The 16,854-nt window shown below is 43.6% G+C and overlaps 1 protein-coding gene across 6 annotated transcripts in view; it reads left to right on the forward strand.

Moving 5' to 3' along the window:
• Positions 1-16,854, forward strand: part of kif6 (kinesin family member 6) — a 775,022-nt gene that overhangs the window by 109,415 nt on the left and 648,753 nt on the right. For all 6 annotated transcript variants that reach the window (XR_010973257.1, XM_068027794.1, XM_068027795.1 and 3 more), the window contains exon 7: positions 4,022-4,228. Coding sequence is in view for 5 of the 6 variants with exons in the window: in XM_068027794.1 (XP_067883895.1) it covers positions 4,022-4,228 (207 nt within the window). In the remaining variant the exon portion in view is untranslated. The remainder of the gene's footprint in view (positions 1-4,021; positions 4,229-16,854) is intronic.

Here is a 16,854-nt window from a genome sequence, read left to right on the forward strand (position 1 = left end):
ATGATCCTGACTTTGGGGCTGGACCCCAAAACAGGCATTCTGCCCTATGATTCTATGATCTGGCCTCACCACACTGCGAAAGAAACAGATGTGCTTTAAATGGCATTGACTTCTCCAGTGCTGTTCATGAACTTGTTGCTATTACAGAAACTTGGTTGAGGGAAGGACAGGATTGGCAGCTAAATGTTCCAGGATTTAGAAGCTTCAGGCGGGATAGAGGGGGATGTAAAAGGGGTGGGGGAGTTGCATTACTGGTTAAGGAGAATATCACAGCTGTACTGCGGGAGGACACCTCGGAGGGGTCATGCAGCGAGGCAATATGGGTGGAGCTCAGGAATAGGAAGGGTGCAGTCACGATGTTGGGGGTTTACTACAGGCCTCCCAACAGCCAGCGGGAGGTAGAGGAGCAGATATGCAGACAGATTTTGGAAGGATGTAAAGGTAACAGGGTTGTAGTGGTGGGTGATTTTAACTTCCCCTATATTGACTGGCACTCACTTAGTGCTGGGGACTTGGATGGGGCAGAATTTGTAAGGAGCATCCAGGAGGGCTTCTTGAAACAATACGTAGATAGTCCAACTAGGGATGGGGCCGTACTGGACCTGGTATTGGGGAATGAGCTCGGACAGGTGGTCGAAGTTTCAGTAGGGGAGCATTTTGGGACCAGTGACCATAATTCCATAAGTTTTAAGGTACTTGTGGATAAGGATAAGCGTAGTCCTCGGGTGAAGGTGCAAAATTGGGGGAAGGCTAATTATAACAATATTAGGCAGGAACTGAAGAATTTAGATTGGGGGCGGCTGAACATAGAACATAGAGCAGTACAGCACAGTACAGGCCCTTCAGCCCACGATGTTGTGCCGACCCTTTAACCTACTCTAAGATCAAACTACCTACATACTCTTTATTCTACTATCATCCATGTACCTATCCAAGAGACGCTTAAATGTCCCTAATGTATCTGCTTCTACTATCACCGCTGGCAGTGCATTCCACGCACCCACCACTCTCTGTGTAAAGAACCTACCTCTGACATCTCCCCTAAACCTTCCTCCAATCACCTTAAAATTATGCCCCCTGGTGATAGCCCTTTCCGCCCTGGGAAAAAGTCTCTGGCTATCCACTCTATCTATGCCTCTCATCATCTTGTACACCTCTATCAAGTCACCTCTCATCCTTCTTCGCTCCAATGAGAAAAGCCCTAGCTCCCTCAACCTTTCTTCATAAGACATGCCCTCCAGTCCAGGCAGCATCCTGGTAAATCTCCTCTGCACCCTCTCTAAAGCTTCCACATCCTTCCTATAATGAGGCGACCAGAACTGAACACAATATTCCAAGTGTGGTCGAACCAGGGCTTTATAGACCTGCAGCATAACCTCACGGCTCTGAAACTCAATCCCCCTGTTAATGAAAGCCAACACCCCATACGCCTTCTTAACAACCCTATCAACTTGGGTGGCAACTTTGAGGGATCTATGGATGTGGACCACAAGATCCCTCTGTTCCTCCACACTGCCAAGAATCCTGTCTTTAAGCCTGTATTCTGCATTCAAATTCGACCTTCCAAAATGAATCACTTCACACTTTTCCAGGTTGAACTCCATCTGCCACTTCTCAGCCCAGCTCTGCATCCTGTCACTGTCCCGTTGCAACCTACAACAGCCCTCCACACTATCCACAACTCCAGCAACCTTTGTGTCATCGGCAAACTTACTAACCCAGCCTTCCACTTCCTCACAAAGGTAAATCAACATCTGACGTGGGAGTCTTTCAAATGTCAGTTGATTAGCATCCAGGACCAGCATGTTCCTGTGAGGAAGAAGGATAAGTTTGGCAAATTTCGGGAACTTTGGATAACACGGGATATTGTGAGCCTCTTCAAAAAGAATAAGGAAGTATTCGTAAGGGCTGGAAGGCTAGGAACAGACGAATCCCTTGAGGAATATAAAGACAGTAGGAAGGAACTTAAGCAAGGAGTCAGGAGGGCTAAAAGGGGTTATGAGAAGTCATTGGCAAACAGGATTAAGGAAAATCCCAAGGCTTTTTATACGTATGTAAAGAGCAAGAGGGTAACCAGGGAAAGGGTTGGCCCACTCAAGGACAGAGAAGGGAATCTATGTGTGGAGCCAGAGGAAATGGGCGAGGTACTAAATGAGTATTTTGCATCAGTATTCACCACCAAGGTGAAGGGCTTGGTGGATGATGAGCCTAGGGAAGGGAGTGTAGATAGTCTCAGTTATATCATTATCAAAAAGGAGGAGGTGTTGGGTGTCTTGCAAATCATTAAGGTAGATAAGTCCTCAGGGCCTGATGGGATCTACCCTAGAATACTGAGGGAGGCAAGGGAAGAAATTGCTGGGGCCTTGACAGAAATCTTTGCATCCTCATTGGCTACAGGTGAGGTCCCAGAGGACTGGAGAATAGCCAATGTTGTTCCTTTATTTAAGAAGGGTAGCAAGGATAATCCAGGAAATTATAGGCCGGTGAGCCTTACGTCAGTGGTAGGGAAATTATTGGCGAGGATTCTTCGGGACAGGATTTACTCCCATTTGGAAGTATACAGTAAATGGCAGAACCCTTAGGAGTATTGACATGCAGAGAGATCTGGGTGTACAGGTCCACAGGTCACTGAAAGTGGCAACGCAGGTGGATAAGGTAGTCAAGAAGGCATACGGCATGCTTGCCTTCATCGGTCGGGGCATAGAGTATAAAAATAGGCAAGTCATGCTGCAGCTGCAGAGAACTTTAGTTAGGCCATACTACCAGAAGGATGTGGAGGCTTTGGAGAGGGTACAGAAGAGGTTTACCAGGATGTTGCCTGGTCTGGAGAGCATTAGCTATGAGGAGAGGTTGGATAAACTCGGATTGTTTTCACTGGAACGACGGAGGTGGAGGGGCGACATGATAGAGGTTTACAAAGTAATAAGCGGCATGGACAGAGTGGATAGTCAGAAGCTTTTTCCCAGGGTGGAAGATTCAGTTACTAGGGGACGTAGGTTTAAGGTGAGAGGGGCAAAGTTTAGAGGGGATGTGCGAGGCAAGTTCTTTACACAGAGGGTGGTGAGTGCATGGAACTTGTTGCTGGGGGAGGTGGTGGAAGCAGGTACCATCGAGACGTTTAAGAGGCATCTTGACAAATACATGAATAGGATGGGAATAGAGGGATACGGACCCTGGAAGTGCAGAAGGTTTTAGTTTAGGCAGACATCAAGATCGGCGCAGGCTTGAAGGGCCGAATGGCCTGTTCCTGTGCTGTACTGTTCTTTGTTCTTGTTCTTGTCAACTGCCTCTTGCATGATGGTCAAGTGCAGTAGCTTTCAAAACATTCTGGAGTTTTGCAGTATATAAGCTTTTTATTTGGTTAAAAATGAACATAATTCCATGATATACAAGCAGCATCAGCAAAGCCTTAAGCACTGTACCCTGGATCAATCCAGTTGAATGAACTCAAGGGCTACCTTCTGGTATGCATGACGAGGAGAAGTTGCTTGCTTTTCATGTTACAGGCAGGTTTATTCTAGGCAGTAGAAAGCCCACATGCAGCATGCAGCCGATCATTTGCATCAAGAAGCACCCTGTATTGTCATCCTTTACCTAACCGCAGTGATGACATGTCACAGCTGCTGGTATCTGGTCAGAATCCAATGGAGGGAATTCTCTCATGACAATCCTCAGGCAATTGGGTTTTGTCATATGCAAGGGAAAAATAAAGGCTTACTTGCAACACTTATTGCAATACTTTATTTGGAGTTGACTCAATTTTCTGGTCTGGAAGACAACCGGGATAACAAGATGATCTGCAGCTGATCATGGGAATCGAGAAACTGAAGGTGGACCCTGGAGCATGGACTTCATAGAGTGGAGCGAGACCACCAGGGCGCAAACTTAGAGACAGCGTCCCAATACTTCAAGGTTATTTAGTTATTTGAAAGCTGAAGTTCTTTTGTTAACAAAGGAACGAGAATTCCTATAATGGTGCTCGAGGCATCTAATATTTATGTATTTTGTTTTCATTTACCAGACGCCCATGAACCAGGCCTCAACTCGTTCCCACTGCATTTTCACCGTTCACGTTTCCAGTCGGGAGCCAGGCAGTGCCACTATCCGTCGGTCCAAATTGCACCTGGTGGATCTCGCTGGCTCAGAGCGTGTCACAAAGACTGGAGTAGGAGGACAGCTACTGACAGAGGCTAAATACATTAACCTCTCTCTGACATATCTGGAACAGGTAAGGTTGGAGACCAGACCAAGCCATTTTACTTAGAAAAAAAATGCAAATTGGAAACAAATTGTCATTGTTCTCATTGTATTAACCAGTCAACTGGTGTAATTATTGTAGCCAAATGGCGTCATAGTCACTATATGAGGAATATGGATAAGTGCAATATGTTAATTGTACATCAATTGTGTTTAATTATATGCAGGTGGAGGGCATTACTTTTTTTTATTTCATGGGATGTGGATATCGCTGGCTCGGCCAGCATTTATTGTCCATCCCTACTTGCCCTTGAGAAGGTCGTGGTGAGCCGCCTTCTTGAACCACTGCCGTCCATGTGGTGGAGGTACACTTACAGTACTGTTAGGAAGGGAGTTCCAGGATTTTGACCCAGCAACAGTGAAGGAACGACAATGTAGTTCCAAGTCAGGGTGGTGTGTGGCTTGGAGAAGAACTGCAGGTGGTGATATTCCCATGCATCTGCTGCCCTTGTCCTTCTAGGCGATAGAGGCCGCGGGTCTGGAAGGTGCTGTCGAAGGAGCCTTGGTGAGTTGCTGCAGTGCATCTTGGCTGTTGTGCGTCAGTGGGGGAGAGAATGAATGTTGAAGGTTGTAGTTGGGGCGCTAATCAAGTGGCCTGCTTTGTCCTGGATGCTTCTTGAGTGTTGTTGGAGCTGTCCATCACACTCCTGACTTGTGCCTTGTACATGGTGGACAGGCACTGGGGAGTCAGGAGGTGAGTTACTTGCCACAGGATTCCTAGCCTCTGACCTGCTCTTGTAGCCGCAGTACTTATATGGCTGGTCCAGTTCAGTTTCTGGTCAATGGTAACCGCTAGGATGTTGACAGTCATGGATTCAGCGATGTTAATGCCACTGAACATTAAGGAGAGATGGTTAGATTCTGTCTTGTTGGAGATGGTCATTGCCCGGCACTTGTGTGGCGCGAATGGAACTTGCCATTTATCAGCCCAAACCTGAATGTTGTCCAGATCTTGCTGCATATGGACTCGGACTGCTTCACTATCTGAGGAATCGCGAATGGTGCTGAACATTGCGCAGTCATCAGTGAACATCCCCACTTCTGACCTTATGATGGAGGGAAGGTTATTAATGAAGCAGCTGAAGATGGTTGGGCCTACACTTGAGCAGAAGCTGGAAGGTAGTTGAGTTAAGAAGTGTATGCTTGTAATGTTTCACTCTGTAAATACATGTTAGACTGAGTGAAGATTTGCTCCAGTTCTATCCTTCATCAACATAATAGATTCGTATAGAATTTTAAGCCATGTGAAATGGGGGTTTGGAAGTAGTTTTCATATTTCCAAAAGAGTCTACATCTGTTTCAAAAGCATGTGGTAGAAATGGCATTAGTAGTGAGACATATGTTGCGGAGCTATTTTTTTCCTCCTCTCTTTAAAACAGTGTGCCTTTAAGACGGAGAGAGAAGTTTTAGATCCCTGAGAACAGTGTGCAACAGCTGCACCTGTTTCCTCGACCACAGCAGGAGATAGAGGTCACATTGTGTACTGTAACTTTTGATTGTGTATAAAAACCAGCTTCAACCAGTTCAACCAGTCCGGCGAAACTTTCTTGCCTGGAAGGAAGAGAATTCTCTCAGCAGAAATTCTACAATGAGGTACAGGCTCGTTAATTGCCTAAGCAGGAAAAAAAAACCTTTTGAAGAGAACATTTGTATTGCTGGAGTAAAGTTACGACTGAAAGAGTAAAAATGTTAAAATCCAAATATAGACCTATCGTTATACTCCTTGTTGAAAGAACTGTGTGACGTCTACTGCAGCTGAAGTGCTTTGAATGCCTATCACGTAAAGGCTGTTCATTGAGTTCGCGTGGAGACTTCGAGTGGCTCTGATTGTTATCATTTTTAAAAACACTATTTTTAAAACTGGTTAACTGTTGATTTTTGAATGTGTGTGTGTGTGAATGGGGGAGTTTGGATAAGTAAGTTCGAAGGTCTTTAGACATAAATTTATCTTAATAGTGTTTGAGATTTAATTTATGAATAAATAGTTAATTTGTTGTTGTTTAAAGATACCTGGTTTGCTCTGTTTTATTCTGGGGGTTACTAAAGTGTTTGGCTAATTTCCAGTAGGTGGGAAAACTTTAATAATATGCTGCGACTTGTGGAGTATTGGGACTGAATTGACAGTGCATTACTCCCGCCTCGGTCATAACATATTAACCTGGGGCTCATCTCTGGGTTAACATATCAATTGGGGTCTTGTATCTGGGATCACACTAATTGATCTTGTCTCTGGGACCATATTAATTTCTCTCATGTCTGGGATCAAATTAATTGGAGACTCGATTGTCAGGATCCAAATCTAACGGCAATTACGTTAATTATAAGGGGAGTAATAGTTTGAAAGAGAAAAATAAAAGGAACCAGATTTCTTGTATAATAGGGTAAAGGTACAGTCTATACCATCAGAATTTAGCAGTGGCAGCAGTTTTTATGAGAAAGGAGAATGTGTCCCTCAGTGACTTGATAACTTTAACGAAGAATAAACTAAAAGATCTGGCAGCAAAATTGGGGTTAGAATTGAAATCAGGTGCTGAAAAAGCAGAGATAATTGACATAATCCAACATTTAAAATTAGAAGAAGATGAGGAACCAGAAGGTAGTAAGTCAGAAAGTGATGCAGTGGTATTGGCTAGGATTCAGTTGGAAATGAAAAAACGTGAGGCTGAAAAAGAATTAAGAATACTTGAACAAAAAAAAACAGCAATAGCATCGGAAAGACTTGAGCTTGAATTCCAGAAAGAAAGATAAGAGAGGGGATTTAAATTAAAAGAGGTGGAACTAAGACAAAGGGGTAGTCTTGAATCCAGGAAAAATTCTGATCAGGAATAATCTGAATTCAGCCCAGGACCCAGCGAAAAGCTGTTTAAATTTAGAAAAGCTCTTCCTAAATTTGAGGAAAGGGACATAGAGGCATTTTTCATATCTTTAAAAAAAAAAGCCAAACAAATGAAATGGCTTATGCAAAGCAGTTTGATAGGCAAAGCTCACAAAGTTTATGCCATGCTTCCTGAAGAGCCTTCTGCAGATTATGAGATGGCAAAAAAGGCTATTCTTGCTGCGCATGAGTTAGTGCCTGAAGCTTACCGCCAGAAGTTTCAGAACTTGTGGAGATTGACTGGACAGACATATGTAGAATTTGAGAGGGTGAAGCAAATTAATTTTAACTGTTGGATATGGGCGTTAAAGATGGAAACCACATATGAAAACCTTCGAGAATTGATTCTCTTTGAAGAGTTTAAAAATTCCATTCCTTCAGGAGTGAGAACTCATGTAGATAACCTGAAAGTTTTGAAAGCTAGGCAAGCAGCAGAATTGCTGATGATTTTGAGCTTGTGATTAAGCCAAAACCTTCTGCCTGTCACCCCGAGAAGGACAGAAAGTAGGAGAGTGAAAGAAAGGCAAGTAGTCGGGGAAAGAAGGAACAGCTGGGAATGCCCCAGGATCACCTCCTCTGGCCAGAAAGGAAGGTGCTGAGGGTAGAAGTGAGGTTCACAAGCCCAGGTGTTATCATCACGGAGACATGGTTGAGGGAGGGGCAGGATTGGCAGCTCAATATCCCGGGATATAGAATCTTCAGGCGTGACAGAGGAGGGGGTAAAAGAGGAGGGGGCATTGCAATATTAGTTAAGGAGTCAGTTACTGCAATAAGGAGAGATGATATCTTGGAGGGGGCATCAAATGAAGCTTTATGGGTCGGGTTTGGGAATAAAAAAGGGACAGCCACATTGCTAGGTGTTTATTATAGATCGCCAGATAGCGGGAAATTGAGGAGCAAATATGTGCGCATTTCGCAGAGGTGTGTAAAAATAATAGGGTAATTATATTAGGTGATTTCAACTTTCCCAACATTAATTGGGATAGTCATCGTGTTAAGGGCTTAGATGGAGTGGAGTTCTTAAAATGTATACAGGAGAACATTTTAGCTCAATATGTAGAGGATCCAACAAGGGAGGGTGCAGTGCTGGACGTAATTCTAGGGAATGAAGCCGGACAGATGGTTGATGTGTTGGTGGGGGAGCATTTTGGTGATAGCGACCACAACATGGTACAATTTAAGCTTGTTATGGAGAAGGAAATAGACAAGTTGCAAAAAAAGGTTTTGGATTGGGGGAGAGCGAATTTTAGTAAAATAAGACAGGATCTGGCCAAGGTAGACTGGACAGAGTTACTTGTCGGGAAATCTACAGAAGAGCAGTGGGGGGCATTCAAAAAGGAAATGGTGAGGGTACAGGCCCAACATGTTCCCTCTAGGGTAACAGGTGGGAGCAACAAGCCCAGAGAACCGTGGATGACCGGAAACATTCAGGGTACGATGAGAAGGAAAAGAGAGGCTTTTAGCAAATACAAGGAGAGCAAATCAACGGAAGCATTAGTGGAGTACAGAAAGTGTAGGATGGCGCTTAAGAAAGCAATTAGGAGAGCAAAGAGGGGATATGAGAAAGCTCTGGCTGGTAAAAGTAAGGAAAATCCCAAGATATTCTCTAAGTATATCATTGGGAGGAGGATAACCAGGGAAAGAGTAGGACCCATTAGGGACCAAGAGGGAAATCTGTGGGTGGAGCCAGAGGACATTGGTAGGGTGTGGAACGAATACTTCACATCTGTCTTCACCCAAGAGAATGAGGATGTAGATATGGAACAGTGAAGTTGAGTTACAGGAAGGTATGGTCAAATGGGCAGAAAAGTGGCAGATGGAGTTTAACCCTGAAAAGTGTGAGGTGATACACTTTGAAAGGAGTAATGTGACATGGAAGTAGTCAATGAATGGCCTGACACTGGGAAGTTCCGTGGAACAAAGGGACCTTGGCATGTTTGTCCATAGATCTCTGAAGGCAGAAGGGCAGGTTAATAGGGTGGTGAAAAAGGCATATGGGACACTTGCCTTTATCAATCGAGGCATAGGTTACAAAAGCAGGGAGGTCATGTTGGAGTTGTATAGAACTTTGGTAAGGCTACAGCTGGAGTACTGTGTGCAATTCTGGTCGGCACATTATAGGAAGGATGTGATTGCACTGGAGGGGGTGCAGAGGCGATTCACCAGAATGTTGCCTGGGATGGAACATTTAAGCTATGAAGAGAGGTTGGATAGGCTTGGGTTGTTTTCGCTGGAGCAGAGAAGACTGAGGGGTGACCTGATCGAGGTGTACAAGATTATGAGGGGCATGGACAGGGTGGATAGGGAGCAGCTGTTCCCCTTCGTTGAAGGGTCAGTTACGAGGTGACACAAGTTTAAGGTGAGGGGCAGGAGGTTTAAGGGGGATTTGAGGAAGAACTTTTTTACCCAGACGGTGGTGACGGTCTGGAATGCACTGCCTGGGAGGGTGGTAGAGGCGGGTTGCCTCACATCCTTTAAAAAGTACCTGGATGAGCACTTGGCACGTCATAACATTCAAGGCTGTGGGCCAAGTGCTGGCAAATGGGATTAGGTAGACGGGTCAGGTGTCTTTAATGCATCGGTGCAGACTCGATGGGCCGAAGGGCCTCTTCTGCACTGTATTATTCTGTGATTCCCACAAAACGGGTCATCTTTGTTCAGAATGCTGGAAATTGCGAGGTAAACCCATAGGACTTGTTGGGGTACACAAAGTCAATGCAGAGAAAGTAGCTCTGACTGAGATTACAGCAGACCAGGCTATAGCTTTAACTGCAGCTGTAAAACCAGAGACAAAAACTAAAGTGAGTGTGGAGGTGAGGACTAAGATACTGGAAAGTTATAATGAATTTTTCTCAAAGGGGAAAGTAACTTCATATCCTTTAAGTGAGGCAGGAAAATCTATCATTATACTCACGGATACTGAAGCAAATCAGACACTCTTGCTGTGGTGAGGTATAACTTTTCCACCAGAGAGTGCTTTGAATGCTAAAGTTTTAGTTAATGGAATTGGTAGGGGGTATATACTGGTACCTTTATATAAAGTGCACAGAGAGTGACTTAATATCTGGGATGGTAACTGTAGGAGTTGTCCACAGTTTGCTAGTAAAGGGAATTGATCTCCTCCTAGGAAATGATTTGGCTGGATCAAAAGTATTAGTTTCTCCTATAATTACAGAGGAACCAAGTGAAGTTAGGGAAACGGAACAATCACAGGAACACATTCCAGGAATATTTCCTACATGTGTAGTCACCCGAACAATGGCTGAACAGGTTCCATTGTCGGAGGTAAAAGTGACACCACAAGCAGATATCCAAGTATCTGAAACCTTATTTGGGGATTTACGAACATACGAATTAGGAGCAGGAGTAGGCCACTCGGCTCCTCAAGCCTGCTCTGCCATTCAATAAGTTTATGGCTGAACTGATTGTTTCACATTTCCACCTACCACCAATAACCTTTCACCCGCTTGCTTATCAAGAAATTAGATAATCCAAATGAGATGTTTAACAGATCTTCCATAATTGCAGCACAGCAAGATGATCCAGAGAGATACAGAAAAGCACAGACGGTTCTGACAGAAGCTGAGGCGAAAGGAGTTCCAGTATGCTATTATATGGAAGACGGGGTTTTGAGGAGGAAATGGAGACCGTCTCATGGACCTGCAGATGAAGACTGGACAGTTGTTGAACAGATAGTGGTACCACCTAATTATCGCCAGGGATTATTAAGGTTGGCACATGACATTCCTTTTGCAGGACATAGGGAAATTCGGAAGATTAGATCACATATAAGCCAACATTATTACTGGCCAAGGCTTACAAAGGACGTGAAGCAGTTTTGTAGGGCTCAGGAACACCTTAAAGCATTCCAAGCCATATGAAAAAAATGGGCTGACAAGAATGCCAAAACTCGCAATTTTCAACCAGGCAATGAAGTACTGGTGTTGTTACCGTTACAGGGGGATCCATTAAAAGCACAGTTCAGTGGCCCATATAGAGTGATCAAAAGAGGGGGTAAGGTAGATTACTTGATTGACACCGTTTTTAAGGAAGGATGTAAATGCGTTGGACGCAGTACAGAGAAGGTTTACTAGACTAATATCTGGAATGGGCGGACTGTCTTAGGAGGAAAGATTGGACAAGCTAGGCTTGCATCCGCTGGAATTTAGAAGAGTAAGAGGCGGCTTGGTTGAAACATATAAGACCCTGAGGGGTCTTGACAGGGTGGATGTGGGAGAATCTAGAACTAGGTGTCACTGTTTAAAAATAAGGGGTCGCCCATTTAAGACAGAGATGAGGAGAATTTCTTTTCTCTGAGGGTTGTGTGTCTTTGGAATTCTCTTCCTCAAAAGACGGTGGAAGCAGAGTCTTTGAATATTTTTAAGGCAGAGGTAGATAGATTATTGATAAGCAAGGGGGTGGAAGGTTATCGGGCATAGGTGGAAATGTGGAGTAATCAGATCAGCCATGAACGTATTGAATGGTGGAGCAAGCTCGAAGGGCTGAGTGGCCTATTCCTGCTCCTAATTCGTATGTTCCTATGATCGCCGGAAGAAGAACCAGTTATGTCACATCAATATGTTAAAGCAATATTATCGCAGGGAGGAGGATCAGCCAGTACAGGTATATCAGGTAATCAGGACTGTTGAGAAGGAAAAGGATAGTGAGGATGAGGCAAAAGGAGGCCTCGACAATTCTCAGATTGAACCTACAACTATCAGGTTAGTGAACACAGAATGGCTAGGAAAATTGAACCACATGCTTTTGTACTTAGAGGCAAAACAATGTGAAGACCTAATCAAAACAATGTAAAGACCTAACCAGGCTTTTCACAAAAAAGTCTGTCGGTATAAGACGGGATGTACAACCTTAGCCACACATGATGTGGATATAGGGGGAACCGTTCCTTTAAAACAACACCTTACTGCTTAAGTCCAGGTAAACAGGCCTAAGTAAAAGCAGAAATCCAGTACATGTTGGAAAACAACATGATTGAACCTCAAAGCAGCTGGAGTTGACGAATAGTTCTAGGACCTAAACCTGATGGGTCAACCTGGTTTTGTGTAGACAACAGAAAAGTTAATGCAGTAACGAAGGCAGACTCCAACTCAATTCCATGTTTAGATGACTGTATTGGCAGAGTGGGCAGTGTTAGGTTTCTTACCAAGATCGACTTATTAAAGGGATACTGGCAAGTTCCTTTGACTCCTCGAGCCAAAGAGATAGCAACTTTTGTAACACTTGACAGTCTTTATCAGTGCCAGGTGATGCCATTAGGGCTAAAAAATGCTCCAGCCACTTTCCAAAGATTAATGAATCAGGTGGTAGCCAGTGTTCCAAAGGGTATCTCGATGATATACTAACATACAGTAACACTTGGCAAGAACACTTAAACCAGCTAAAAATTCTGTTTTAAAAAAACTACAAGCAGTAGACTTCGTGATAAATCTGGAAAAAAGTGAATTCGGAAAAGCAAGAGTAACTTACTTCGGAAACATAATGGTGCAAGGACAGGTATTGCCAAAAATGAAAAGATACAAGCCTTAATGGAGTTCCCTATCCCTATCCCTAAATCTAAACGCGAGATAATGAGGTTTATGAGGATGCTACACCAACCTGAGGAGCGGAGCAACAGTCGGCGGCAGACCTGTGAGGAAATGAGACCGCAGCAGGTGATAAATAAAGAACGAGGCTCGAGGCTCGAGGCCTACGCCTGCCTGAGGAGCGGAGCGACAGTCGGCAATCTCTCTCTCTGTGGCAGTGTCCCCGCGCGCTGGGTTTGAAAAGTGAAAACAACTAAGTGACATCTTGGGAAATCTGAAAGCTGATTGGTTGGTAAGTAACAGCTGTTATTACCAGTAAATAGCCTAAAAGATCCGAGAAAAAAAAAGTTTTTTTTAAATAACCCTCAAATAATTACCTTGTAAGTGATGAGGTTAATACTACTAAGGTTTTAATTTGTGTAATCTATTAATAATTACTAATTAGAATAGTGCTGTTTGGACAGAGTGAGGCTGTGAGTTGTGTGTGAAGGATTTCACCGACTAGGGGAAGGAGGTGCTCTTTGCAGTCTTGTCTGCCTTTTCAGCCTCCACGGTATAGGGGAAAAAGCTGATTGGCAAGAAACTGGTAAGTTAGTCTACTTATTACACAAGCAATAATTAGTTTGTAAAGCTAAGTAATGGCAGGGCAGCTCGGCCAAGCGGAATGTGCCTTTTGTGGCATGTGGGAAGTCGTGGACGCACTATGTGTCCTTGACAAACACATCTGCAGGAAGTGTTGTAGAAGCTTGAGCTCTGGGTTTTGGAACTCGAGCGGTGGCTGGACTCACTGTGGTGCATCCGCGAGGCAGAGAACTACGTAGAAAGCATGTTTCAGGGGGTAGTCACCCCGGAGCTTAAGAGAGCACAGGTAGAGAGGGACTGGGTGGCTGCCAGACAGACAAGAAGGTCAAGGCAGGTAATGCAGGAGTCTCTGGAGGGCATCCCACTTTTTAACTGGTATTCAGTTCTGAGTACCGATGGGAGAAAGGGTTCATCTGGAGAGTGGGGGTCGATACAGACCTACTGCAGGATGATGAATCGGGCATAGAGAAGCCAGTACGGTACATTTCAAGAAAACTAAATTGCCATCAAAAAAAGTATTCCACTGTGAAAAAAGAAACATTAGGACTTTTGCTGGCTCTCAAACATTTCAAAATATGTCTGCCAAGACTATAAAGAAACACTAATATACACTGACCATAACCCATGAACATTTGAGGAAAAATTTAAAAACTGAAATGCTAGAATATTTAGATGGAGTTTTTTGTTTCAGCCTTATCATTTGAAAATTGTACATACTTCGGTGAAAAACAATGTTATCGCCGAAGCTTTGTCATGAATTTAACCTTGTTAAGTTACATGGATGATGATGATACCGAGAAAATTCTGTAAATTATCAGTGGAGTGAATGAGGGCATGAATGTGAAAAATGTTCGTGTTTATTTTTTTTTTGCATTATAATAAAATGCATTTTAAGTATGGTGTTTCATTTAGCCAAGGGCGGCGGTGTCACGCAACTATATTTTTCCTCCTCTGTTTAAAACGCAGCGTGCCTTTAAGACTTTGTCTAAAAACAATGTACCTTTAAGACAGAGAGAGCAATTTTAGATTCCTGAGAACAGTGTGCCACAGCTGCACCTGTTTGCTAGGCCACAGCAGGAGAGGAAGATCACATACACTGTAACTTTTGACTGTGTATAAAAACCTGCTTCAACCAGTTTGAACTGGGAGACCGACAAAGCGTGCTTGCCTTGAAGGAAGAGAATTCTCTCAGCAGAAATTCTACAATGAGCTACAGGCTGTGTTAATTGCCTAAGGAGAAAAAAAAACCTTTTGAAGAGAACATTTGTATTGCTGGAGTAAAGTTTCGACTGAAAGGCGAATAATTTTAAAATCCAAATATAGACCTGTCGTTATACTCCATGTTGAAAGAACTGTGACGCCTGCTGCAGCCAAAGTGCTTTGAATGCCTATCAAGTAAAGACTGTTCATTGAATTCGCGTGGAGACTTTGAGTGGCATCTGATTGTTCGAATCTGGACACCTCATCAACCAGGAATGCAACTCACAAAGAACCCAGTTATTTGTTTATTCTTAAACAGCTAATTTTTAAAAACAGTATTTTAAAAACTGGTTAACTGTTGATTTTTGAATGTATAGGAGTGAATGAGGGAGTTAAGATAAATAAGAAGTTATAAGGTCTTTAGATATAAATTTATCTTAATAGTGTTTAAGATTTAGTTTATTAATAAATAGTTAATTTATTGTCTAAGGACACCTGGTTTGCTCTGTTTTATTCTGGGGGTTACTAAAGTATTTAATTTGGCTAATTTTTGGTAGATGGGAAAACTTTAGTAATATGCTGCGACCTATGGAGTTTTGGGACTGAATTGACAATCATTATACCCGCCTCGGTCACAACACATAACAAACATTTCCACTTGTGGAGCAGCCCACAACTCAGAACTGTTGCAGCCAGGTGTTCTCAGGTACAGATATTTCTCATAACTTTATCCTGGCCTTGACATTTTCCTCCTTTCATAATTTTACATCAAACTGTTGTTGTAAAGTCAAGATATTTCAATACAACATCTTGGAAAATAATGTTAATTGCAGTAAACATACTTTCAATGTTGTATTCATTTTTGTACTTTTGGTCACATATGGTTCATTTTACTTAGTTTAGTTATAAACAAACAAACAAACAAAGAACAGTACAGCACAGGAACGGGCCATTCGGCCCTCCAAGCCTGCGCCGATCTTGATGCCTGCCTAAACTAAAACCTTCTGCACTTTCGGGGTCCGTATCCCTCTATTCCCATCCTATTCATGTATTTGTCAAGATGCCTCTTAAACGTCTCTATGGTACCTGCTTCCACCACCTCCCCCGGCAACAAGTTCCAGGCACTCACCACCCTCTGTGTAAAGAACTTGCCTCGCACATCCCCTCTAAACTTTGCCCCTCTCACCTTAAACCTATGTCCCCTCGTAACTGACTCTTCCACCCTGGGAAAAAGCTTCTGACTATCCACTCTGTCCATGCCGCTTATAACTTTGTAAACCTCTATCATGTCGCCCCTCCACCTCCGTCGTTCCAGTGAAAACAATCCGAGTTTATACAACCTCTCCTCATAGCTAATGCCCTCCAGACCAGGCAACATCCTGGTAAACCTCTTCTGTACCCTCTCCAAAGCCTCCACGTCCTTCTGGTAGTGTGGCGACCAGAATTGCACGCAATATTCTAAGTGTGGTCTAACTAAGGTTCTGTACAGCTGCAGCATGACTTGCCTATTTTTATACTCTATGCCCCGACTGATGAAGGCAAGCATGCCGTATGCCTTCTTGACTACCTTATCCACCTGCATTGCCACTTTCAGTGACCTGTGGACCTGTACGTCCAGATCTCTCTGCCTGTCAATACTCCTAAGGGTTCTTCCATTTACTGTATACTTCCAACCTGCATTAGACCTTCCAAAATGCATTACATCACATTTGTCCGAATTAAACTCCATCTGCCATTTCTCCGCCCAAGTCTCCAACCGATCTATATCCTGCTGTATCCTCTGACAATCCTCATCACTGTCCGCAACTCCACCAACCTTTGTGTCGTCCGCAAACTTACTAATCAGACTAGCTACATTTTCCTCCAAATCATTTATATATACTACAAACAGCAAAGGTCCCAGAACTGATCCCGGTGGAACACCACTAGTCACATCCCTCCATTCAGAAAAGCACCCTTCCACTGCTACCCTCTGTCTTCTATGACCGAGCCAGTTCTGTATCCATCTTGCCAGCTCCCCTCTGATCCCATGTGACTTCACCTTTTGTATCAGTCTGCCATGAGGGACCTTGTCAAAGGCTTTACTGAAGTCCATATAGATAACATCCACTGCCCTTCCTTCATCAATCATCTTTGTCACTTTCTCAAAAAACTCAATCAAATTAGTGAGGCACGACCTCCCCTTCACAAAACCATGCTGCCTCTCGCTAATAAGTCCATTTGTTTCCAAATGGGAGTAAATCCTGTCCTGAAGAATCCTCTCTAATAATTTCCCTCCCACTGACGTAAGGCTCACCGGCCTATAATTTCCTGGATTATCCTTGCTACCCTTCTTAAACAAAGGATCAACATTGGCTATTCTCCAGTCCTCTGGGACCTCACCTGTAGCCAATGAGG

This window comes from Heterodontus francisci, chromosome 3 (assembly GCF_036365525.1).
Source record: "Heterodontus francisci isolate sHetFra1 chromosome 3, sHetFra1.hap1, whole genome shotgun sequence".
Lineage (NCBI taxonomy): Eukaryota > Metazoa > Chordata > Chondrichthyes > Heterodontiformes > Heterodontidae > Heterodontus > Heterodontus francisci.